Source organism: Macaca fascicularis, chromosome 15 (genome assembly GCF_037993035.2).
Source record: "Macaca fascicularis isolate 582-1 chromosome 15, T2T-MFA8v1.1".
Classification (NCBI taxonomy): domain Eukaryota; kingdom Metazoa; phylum Chordata; class Mammalia; order Primates; family Cercopithecidae; genus Macaca; species Macaca fascicularis.
The window spans coordinates 74,534,006-74,544,265 of record NC_088389.1 but is presented as its reverse complement, the minus strand read 5'-3'; the positions used below and the strand labels follow the sequence as shown (position 1 = coordinate 74,544,265).

The window sequence follows — 10,260 nt, the reverse complement described above, 5'->3', positions numbered from 1 at the left end:
CCTTACCTAATACAATTTCTGAATCTATTTATAGTGTTTGTTGAGAAACTCTGCACGTGGGGCACTTTGGACCTGTTTTCTCTCAATTGTGTCAGGAACTGGTGGTCTTTCCTAATGATTTGGCTCATCAAGGCCTTGAAGCCTGCTGCAGACTCCATTTCCTTTCCTGACCCTGGTACCAGGTCCACTTTCCAGCTGTTACACAGCGTCCCTTTACCTGAAACCTTGATGATATGCCAGCAAAGGTGCCAGTCAGATCCTGAGTTCAGTTGTACATCCTTCCCCAGCAGCCAGTGGAAGCATCTTAGACATTCCATGCCACATAGGAACTGACATCATCTCAGGAGCACCTTCTATTAACCTATCCTGTAAAAGCCCTTGAAGGGAACAGGGCAAAAGCTCATGGAATATGAGGATTTTACTTAACATTTCTAGCATAAAGAGAAAATAAGCTGTGACACATATCTTCTGCTTCCACTACCCTTCTCCCCTCATTCTTCCCACAATCGCCTTGATGTGATTAGCTTTTTACTTCATTTCCTGTCAAAGATTCCTTGTAACTCTTCTGGTCTACCCTATAATTTACCCACCCTTGTGACTATTCCTAAAGGATAAGTGAAATATGTGGAGATAAATTAGCTTAATGACAATGGAATATAAATGGGGAGGTATATAGAAAATTAAATTTACTCTACATGTGAAATGTCTGGTATATAGTAATTATTTCAAATACAATTATTACGCTACCTAGAAATATAGCTTATAACTTGATCAAATGTCAAGTAATGGCTTCTTGATCTCAGATTACAGTCAGGAATGTAGCTAACTGCATCTGACTGTAAAAGGTATCTAGATTATTTGCCAAACTTTTAAAAAATCCTGTGAAGTGATAGGTAGGGATGGGAAATAGAGCAGAGCTCAAAAGCGTAAATTATCCATCGGAAAAATGGCTATAAGAAGCTTGAGGATAAGGATTCATTATTTTTGTTAACAAATCTGAGAAATCAGATATACCATTGGATGAGGGAGAATTTCCGTAAAAATCTTAATCTTTATGAAACTTGTTCTTCAAATTTCAAACCTCAGTGCATTATGTGATTTGTAACAAAGGCCAAATGGTACCAAACAACTGATTCTAGCCCTTAAAGGAGGGACTCTTACAACTACCCATGAATATCTTATTTATGTTAGAGCCACAAATGAGTCAATATGTAGTTGGTAAAATATTATGAATGTATATGCCATTATTTATCTCTCATACTATTTTAAACAGAGTTTAGCTAGATAGTCTGCGGATTTGTACTGACTATAAATCATAGCTCTTCCTGCCAAGTCAAACCATATACTAACATAATTATTCTAGGATTTGGGTGTTAGCCTTTTGCCTCCGAGACACAGGTATTATTTTAATTAAGTAATGTGATCATTATATTATTAATCAATTTCCAGACAGTTCTTCTTTCCCAAAGCTCAAATATTTTACATTTATGAAATTCAAAGTGCTCTCCCCATAATAATGGCGGTTATTTTCTTATGTTATACATTTCACCACCAGTGCTTTCAGAGTGTTCCCCCTAAAGTTTCCTGAACACTACTGAATTCTCACTCATCATGATATATTAATTATTGTCTCTAGTCTCCTGGATCCAGCCTTTCTATAAAAATTTCTCTAGACTTGTCTAGTACTGTTCTGTTTTTTCATAAACCTCGATATGTACCTCTACCTTTACCATTAGCACATTGTGTTATCTGTCTACTGTTTACTCCATGAGTCTGAGATTTCCTTGTTATTTCTTTTATATGAGATACATGTATTCTTTCAATTACAATTCTACCTGTCTTATTAAGAAGCGACTTGCCTTTTTCTAGTCTTTCTAAGACTATCCAAAAGCCAATTTCTTTTTCTCTCATCCTAAAAACCTGACTGAAATTTCAGCTGGAAGGGTGAGACAATGATAAAAATGATAGATGGACCTCTAGGTCTGGGTTAAAGTAAGGTGCCATTGAATTATTCAGTAATGTGGCAGAGGATACTCTTCGAACTGTTCAAGTAATGGTATGGATCATTGACTGGAAAATATCTATAATGCATATCTTTTCTTGAAGCACAGCTTGTTTTCATACCTTGCCACTTCTCTGCCAAGTTTTTTAGCCCCTTTAGTTTTCAACTTTAGTATCTAGAGTTAATTTAATCCTATTAGCTCACTTGCCTTCAGACCTCAGCATGTGAAAATCTTTTGGGAAATCCTCTAAAGATGAGATCATCTAGCCAAGAGAATAAAAAAAAATCTGAGCATAGAGATGCTAATTTAAACTATAAACCAAGAAATCTATATTTGCCTTGATATTTTTACTTATCAAATTCCAAGAGATAATTTTCTGTATTATCCCAGAAAGTCATTGTTGAGAGGCAGTAAAGTATATAGGATCTGGAATCAGACAAACATGAGCTTGAACCCTGAACTCATACTCTTAAATTATTCTTCCAGGGAAATTCTTTTACATCTCTCAGCCTCAGTTTCTTTCTGTAATGTAGAAATAACAATCTCCAAAGGATTGCTGTGCTCTGAAAATTTGTGACTATCTGAAGTGTTTAGCACAATATCTGTCACGTAGACGTGGTAGACATATAAGTAATGGTAATTCTTTTAACTTCCCTCACAACATTCCACTGTGATCACCCCACATCTTAGATATAAATTCTACCACGAAACCTGTAGATTGCCAATGTTTCCTGGTTTCCAGGAGGTCACAGCCATACAGGCAACATGTTAGAAAAGAGGTAACCAGTGCTCTTAAGAGTCAGAAAAGCAACCTTAATTTATTCAAATAACATAGAATATTTTTATTCAAAGGGCCACTGAAGGAAGAACATGTTTATTTGGCCATCGTCCATGTAGGTGGCCTGAGAGGGCAGCCCATGATAATTATGTTCTTATGTTACATACTTTGTCAGTATTTTAGAATGCACTTGTTAAAGGATCTGAACTTTATTGGATTCATCACTCTATATTCCTCAACTATTGTTTCTAGTATTTGACTCCACACTCTCTATAAGAAGAATGCTATAAAAAGATTACAAATCACCAGGCACAGTGGCTCACACCTGTAATCCCAGCACTTTGAAAGGCCGAGGTGGGTGGATCACCTGAGGTTGGGAGTTCGAGACCAGCCTGACCAACATGGAGAAACCCCATCTCTACTAAAAATACAAAATTAGCCAGGCATGGTGACACATGCCTGTAGTCCCAGCTACTCAGGAGGCTGAGGCAGGAGAATCACTTGAACCTGGGAGCAGAGGTTGAGGTGAGCCATGATCATGCCATCGCTCTCCAGCCTGGGCAACAAGAGTGAAATTCCATCTCAAGAAAAAAAAAAAGAAAAGAAAAGAAAAGAAAGAAATATTACAAATCATGTATAGAGGAATCATCCTAGAGACAAATGTAACCTGAAATATAAGTTACTGTCTATTAAAATTACCAAATATTATTCTAGATAAATGCTCATTCCTTTATTCTCAATAATACTGCCACCAGTAGGGACTGGGACCTGCAAGCAACTCAATATTTTTGGCTTTTCTTGCCTCCAATGTGGAAGTAGACTTTGGGTTAAGCAATCTCTCAGGTTCTATAGGATCACTTCTACAACCCATCTCTGGTGATACACATCTCTGAAGGTCAGGAGGGGGTTTAAGAGTCTCATGAGGATGCAAGTCAGGGAGAGGGCTAAAGAAACACTTTTTTCTGAGACATCTCCCTGCAAAGAACTCTGCTTGTATGAGCTCAAGGCTTATCTATCTCTTGGTGTTCTACACTTAGAACTCAGGTATCGGCTCCCCAGCTGGCAGTTCCCTCTCCTAGAATGAAGGATAAGAGTCAGTAAACAACTGAAGATCCTTAAGGAAATGAGATTGCCTGATAGTGGGATGGAGATGGGGGTGGGGGTTAAGTGGAGTCAGACTATCCAGGACAAAGCTCTCATTCCTGGATTTTTGAAGGAAAAGGAACTAAGTGAACTAGTTGCCAGGACAACCTGCTGTTGGGGAGCGGGGTTGAAGAAAGAAATGGGTGACCTGTGGTTATTCCTGCTCCTGCCCCTGTCAGCCTTCCATGGAGTCAAAGGCTGTTTAGAGTGTGACCCCAAATTTAAAGAGGATGTTGGCTCCTTGCTGGCAAATCTGATACCCTCAGAAGTCCCTGGCCAAACTCAGCTGCTTGAATGGCAGATTAAGGAGATGATTAGTTTAAGCTTCAAGGTCTCCCACAGTGACAAGAGGCTTCGGGTGTTGGGTGAGGGAAGCTTGAGTTCCTGAGAGTCCAGGGGCTTAAATAGAGAAGGGAGGCAAGGAAGAGAACACCTGGGTCTACATAACTTGCTACATAGCTATAATTATTCCCCTACATGTACCTTTACCCTTCCTCTCTAGCTGTTCAACAGGTTGTTAAGTTGAGAACATGGCTGAAGAACGAATTTTATAAACTGGGCAATGAAACATGGAAAGGTGAGGTACTGCTTCAATGTTAAAAGTCTGTATTGCTCAAGCAACCCTCAGAAAATTTGGCTGGAGAAAGCAAAGAACAAAACAGAATTAAGTTCTGAAGGGAAGAGCTACTTCTATTGTTTGATACCCCTTCCACTCCCTCTTAGGTGTCTTTATCTTTCAAGGCAAGCTTCTGGAGGTCCGCCAAAACCTGGAATCCAAACTGAAAGAATTACTAAAGAACTTCTCTGAAGTTGGTAATTAAAACTTTCTATATAACAGCACTGAAGTTATATGAAGGGAATAGAAAATGAGGGATAAGGGAAGAAATGCAAGTTCATAATAGAGTTATTTAGAATGGGTGGAGAGGCAACTGGAACTTAAAGGGTAAACAAAGACTACTTGGGTATAAATATGACAAACTGTAGCTGGTTTTAAACTCATTAGAACCTTCTGATTCTCTTCTAGCGTGTTCTGAAGATTGCAGTGAGTACAGTACATGTGATGCCTTGAGGTTTCAGCCCATATTTTCCCATCTCCTTTGCTCTATATGGCCCTATCTCTCCCACCTGTTACACTGGGAATCCAATTCCTAGAGCTGTGGTTACAAGGGGTAATGTCAATAATACCTGATAACAAAACCTAGCTCATGAAATCTCAGAACCCCACATATTTTGGAGGTACTAGGAGGCCTCCTAACATATGGTTTACAACCCATTGCCCCAGTATAAGCCAAGGCATCCTTTTCCCACTTTTTCCTAGAGATCTGACTTACAGATTTTGATCCACCAAGACCACACTTGGTGTATGACTAAGGAACTCTCGTGCCATGCCCTCTTTCTGATTATCTTTCTTTTCCTCTTTATCAGTTGTGGTTGAAGGTCCCATACTTGATTGTTGGATGTGTCTTCGCATAACCAACAGGTGCTTCAAAGGAGAATATTGTGGAGGTAACAAAGATTGTGGTATGGAATTTTGAAGGGACAGGGATCAAGGAGAAGGGTTGTTCACTGATTTATTCAATACATACTTGTAGAGCATCTTCAATGGAGGTCATGATAGTGTTACAAAATGGAACTAGGGTGTTGGGTGAAATTTTGACCAGTATAAATAATTTGGCACTGAATCAATTGAAAGGCTGAGAAATGAAGAGGCTAGGCTTGGAATGAAGAAATTAGGCTGGGAAGAATTTTGCTGACAGTTATCAGCAACAGTTTTGTAGAACCTAGGAGACTAAAAGTAATAAAGGTCAAAATAACCATAGAAGAGTGATGAAGTAGTAAACAGGGCAAACTGAGGTTAAAAGAGTTTTCTATTCTGAGTAAATGTCCCAAGCTATTTCTCTTCTCCAAACTCACTTTCATATTTTCCTGTTTCTCCTTCCAGATGAGGATCCAAGGAAGGCTGAGAATCGAGAGATTGCTCTATTTCTCATATTGCTGGCAACAGTTGTAATACTGGGAAGTGCTGTGTTACTGTGAGTTTCCTCTCTCCAAATAAACACTGGGTCACATATTCCTTTTGCCAAGAGACTGCCCAAATTGCCTCTTTCCCCAAATGGAAATAAGGCAAAAGAAGTCATTTTAAATTCTGGGATACTGAAAGGAACAAAATGCAAAGTTTGATGGGATAATAGTTGGAACAAAAGGAAATGGAGAAGAGTCCAGCAAAGGAAAATACATTGTATAATTGGCTTAAAGAATGGGGCTACTGATATTGAAGTTGGGATTATTTTCTTTTCCTACTCTAGGTTCCATTTTTGCATCTTTCATCGGAGGAAAATGAAAGCAATACGAAGGTCACTAAAGGAATATTTGGAGAAGAAACTTGAAGAATTAATGGGGAATATAGATGAGGAGGAGGAGAAAGACTTTAGACTCAGAAAATAAACACATCAGCATGGACAAGAGGTCTTTCATGATTCTCTTAAGTGTTGACTCTAAGTACAAAACTAGGAGTTAAACCCTTTCTTGGTCATAAAGTCATAGTATTTTAAAACTGAAATAGAACTTAGAGTTTCTCTAGTGAAGATGCTTATTGATATCCCGAGATGATGGAAGTAATGAGAGAGCAAATGATTTGGCCAGAGTTGTACAGAAAGTACTGCTGGTATGTTGCAATGCATAGGAAAGATAATATGCTGAATAATAAACAATGCATCATTAGTAACTCTCTTAATGGCTGTAACTAGGATAACTTTCACATTTCTAAGGCTGCTTTTTATTTTACTGTTTTGTTACTGTTTCATATTTATCATTAGGTTCAAGGTGGACAGTTTTCCTTAATACACAACATTTAGTCTTCATCCTTACACACATACACACACACAGAGAAAAAAAAAAGGCCCAAAGTATTAGTCCTGAGTAGCTGAGGTTTGCCCCAATTATTTCCCCCTGGATCTATGTTCCAAGGCCAAGCTGGATATGATAGTTTTTTAAATTATTTTTGGTTGTTTCCATTGAATACTTTTTTAGTATGTGTAGCACTCTAAATAGTGCTTTACATGTATTATCCATCTGAATTCTCACAACACCCCTATGGGTAACATTGCTATTATATCTGCTTTAGGGATGAATAAACAGAAGTATCTCTAACTCAAGGTCACACAGGTAACTAATCTAAGCTATGACAAACTCCACTCCTCTAGTGGCTGACCTCTGATCATCCAAACCATTTGATTGATATTGACAGCTATCAACATATAGCTATGGTACATTAATGGAGAGATAATTGTGGCTTTATTGTCTTTATACACTCTTCGTTACACAGTTAGAATGTGGCAAAGTCTGAAATAAAGCTGATGCCTGGTTAACTGTACAATTTGTGACCTTTTCACCCTATTTTGTTTCCTTTTATTCTGGAACTTATTTTAGAAGATAAAAACCATCATTTAGCAGCAAGAAATAGTTTCAAGAGTCCTGCTTCAGGGGTGGGTACAAGTATTTGTAAATCTTTCACACATAGATCTCTGAGTGCTTGCTTATAGTTGCTGTTATAATAATGAGATAAATGAGAATGCATTTGATGAGGACCTGAACCTAGATATCTCTCAAGTGCTAAATTTGAAATTCATGTAAAATTCCCAGATAAGAGTGTTGTCAGGCATCTACCATTTCCCAATGATTTAACGTTCATCTCCTCAAATATCTTGTTGAGATGTATTAACTTCATTCACAGTCTTAATTATTGTCTTTAAATTTTTTTTTCATTATAACTATATGCAAATGGAACAACATACTTTCTAGATTTTAAGATATTTTTGTTCTGTGGATATTTATTTATACACTTTATTTTATTTTATTACTTTTTATACATACATTTTATTTCATATACTTAAGGTATTAACATATTGGCTTGTTGTTCCTTTTCCCTTCTGCTGCTACTCCACACTCATCACTCCTTTCTAGCAAATGTTGGATAACAATTTAGGATAGATCTTTCATGTTTTTTGTTAAAGCCTAAATAATTAAAAGTAAATATACATACACATGAACACATTTATGGATGATTTTTTTTTTTTGCAATTAAAACAATTATAAACACCTTTTCACATGTTGATTTTCGTACTTGCATACTTTGTGGAAATCATTTAAGTGATATAACTCTAATTCACTATTTTGGTAGTTATATACAACACCATAATGTGGGGGCACCATAATTATTCCAATATTCCTCTACTGATGGGAAATCTCTTAATGTTCCTTTTTATTACTGTGCATAATTCTGCAGTAAATACCTGTGTACATATATCTCTACTTACTAATACTTTTATTTATAAGAAATCATGTTACAGAATTGGGATATCAAAAGGAAAGTTATATGTACTTGAAATGCGATGACTGTGACAGAAATGATGTAATAATTTGCTTGTATAACAGTAATAACCAATTGTTCATGTTTGCCACATCCCCACCAGCCACAGGTAATACAGCTCTTTTAAATTTTGCAGTCTGATAAATACAATAATCAATTTACTTATATCCTCTAGTGTGTCAGCATCTTTACACAGGATTCAGTGCCATTTGAATTAGTCCCACAGTGAGTTACCTATTCATATACTCTGCTAATTTTAATCCGAGAATTTTTTTCTGCCAATTTAAAAGAGGTTCTTCCATAACATAAATATTAACTCTAGCATCTCTTTTGCAGATGCATTTTTCTCCAAAGCTATCATTTGCCAGTTGAATATTTAAGGCGTTATTTTATCTATCTATACATCTAACCACTCTGGGTCTTTTTACCCATATCACATAAAATAAAAACCCATTTATTTTCACATATTCACTCTACAACCAACTACTTAATAAATTTGTTTTTTAATTTTATTTTAAAGTCTCTTGCATTTTATAGATATTCAGTCATACTTCAATCCAAAACATTTTCTATTTTCTTTTCTATTAGTACCAGTCATTTTGCTTTTTTAATTCTAGTGTATTTGTAAGAATCTTAAGTCAGTCCTGAATAATAACATAGTTATTATTTCAGAAAGAATGAGAACTCTTTTTTTTTATTTTTTATTATTATTATACTTTAAGTTCTAGGGTACATGTGCATAACGTGCAGGTTTGTTACATATGTATACTTGTGCCATGTTGCTGTGCTGCACCCATCAACTCGACAGCACCCATCATCTCATCATTTACATCAGGTATAACTCCCAATGCAATCCCTCCCCCCCCCATAATAGGCCCCAGTGTGTGATGTTCCCCTTCCCGAGTCCAAGTGATCTCATTGTTCAGTTCCCACTCAATCATTATATAACTGTAAGTCTGTAAACAGCAAATGCAGATAAAGTTAAAACATTAAGTAACTCTTAAGCAAACTGTAAATTATTATATTGGGATTATTTCATAAAACCTGAAATTATATTAGAACACCCATTATAGTTACTTTTTTGAGGTTAAAAAATTCTAGCCCTATGGAGAAGAATTTTAATGTGCAAGTGTCTTTACGTAATATCACTGCCTTGAGATGGTCAAATCTTAAAATCCTTCATGAACTGGTTATATTTTATAATAAATTAGGTCAATCCTTATCAGTAATATGATTTCTTTGTCTTCTTGGTCTCCAAATATACAAAAGATTGTCCAGGAACCAGAAAAAGAAATACCTTAGAAGATAAGAAAGTACCTAGGAAACTGTCACAAGGAAGAAAAATTTTCTCTTCCTCAAGCTTGCTTAGCTCTGTTAATAATCTCATTATCTCTTTTTGTGACATGCGATTTTATGTAAAAGAAACAGAAAGAGAAGCAAAATTGCCAAAATAAAACAAACCATATTAATATTATGATTAAATATTGATTATAAAATCAAACAAGCTTTGTGCCCAAAAGTTAGGGAGAAATAATTACATGCCTTAAGAAAAAGGAAACTAAAAGTAGATGAAGGATAAGGGAGTTTAGATAAAAGCAATAGATGTCAAGGTCCTCATCATACATACATGTGCATGCATACATATGATACCTTTATTCTTTGTTATGAAATATTGGAGTGTGACTCTTTAGGGAAGAAAATATATGACATCCACAATTTCAAAAAGAAAAAGAGGGGAGAAATCCTATTGATTCAATAAAAACAAGAAAGAAACAAAAAATGGCAAAATGAAACGCAATAAGCATAATAAATATGTAAATGAAGTAAACATATCAATCAGAAAATCAACTATTAGATTGGATATTTTAAAATCTAATTATAGGCTACTCGTAAGATAGCAACCTAAAACAACATGAGAAGCTAAATGTGAAATTAAAGAATATCTAGCAAAACTTATCCAAAATAAA

The 10,260-nt window shown here is 36.0% G+C and overlaps 1 protein-coding gene across 2 annotated transcripts; it reads left to right on the top strand.

The window, feature by feature from the left end:
- Nucleotides 1-3,816: 3,816 nt before the first annotated feature.
- On the top strand, nucleotides 3,817-9,513 carry IZUMO3 (IZUMO family member 3). 2 transcript variants are annotated; one of them, XM_005581593.5, is made up of 7 exons: nucleotides 3,817-4,289; nucleotides 4,427-4,501; nucleotides 4,648-4,737; nucleotides 4,949-4,966; nucleotides 5,350-5,430; nucleotides 5,867-5,957; nucleotides 6,231-9,513. In XM_005581593.5, the coding sequence occupies exons 1-7, from the start codon at nucleotides 3,905-3,907 to the stop codon at nucleotides 6,367-6,369; spliced, it is 879 nt and encodes a 292-aa protein (XP_005581650.3). In that variant the 5' UTR covers nucleotides 3,817-3,904; the 3' UTR covers nucleotides 6,370-9,513. The 2 variants fall into 2 exon arrangements, with proteins under 2 accessions (XP_005581650.3, XP_005581651.3); XM_005581594.5 differs by lacking the exon at nucleotides 4,949-4,966 and having other exon boundaries at nucleotides 4,037-4,289.
- Nucleotides 9,514-10,260: the final 747 nt, after the last annotated feature.

Bases quoted from the DNA above. Each gene is read 5' to 3' on its own strand.
- IZUMO3 (XM_005581593.5), top strand. From the start codon at position 3,905: ATGAGATTGCCTGATAGTGGGATGGAGATGGGGGTGGGGGTTAAGTGG. The intron at 4,290-4,426 runs GTGAGGGAAGCT...CTTCCTCTCTAG, and splicing joins CAAGAGGCTTCGGGTGTTGG to CTGTTCAACAGGTTGTTAAG. The intron at 4,502-4,647 runs GTGAGGTACTGC...ACTCCCTCTTAG, and splicing joins GGGCAATGAAACATGGAAAG to GTGTCTTTATCTTTCAAGGC.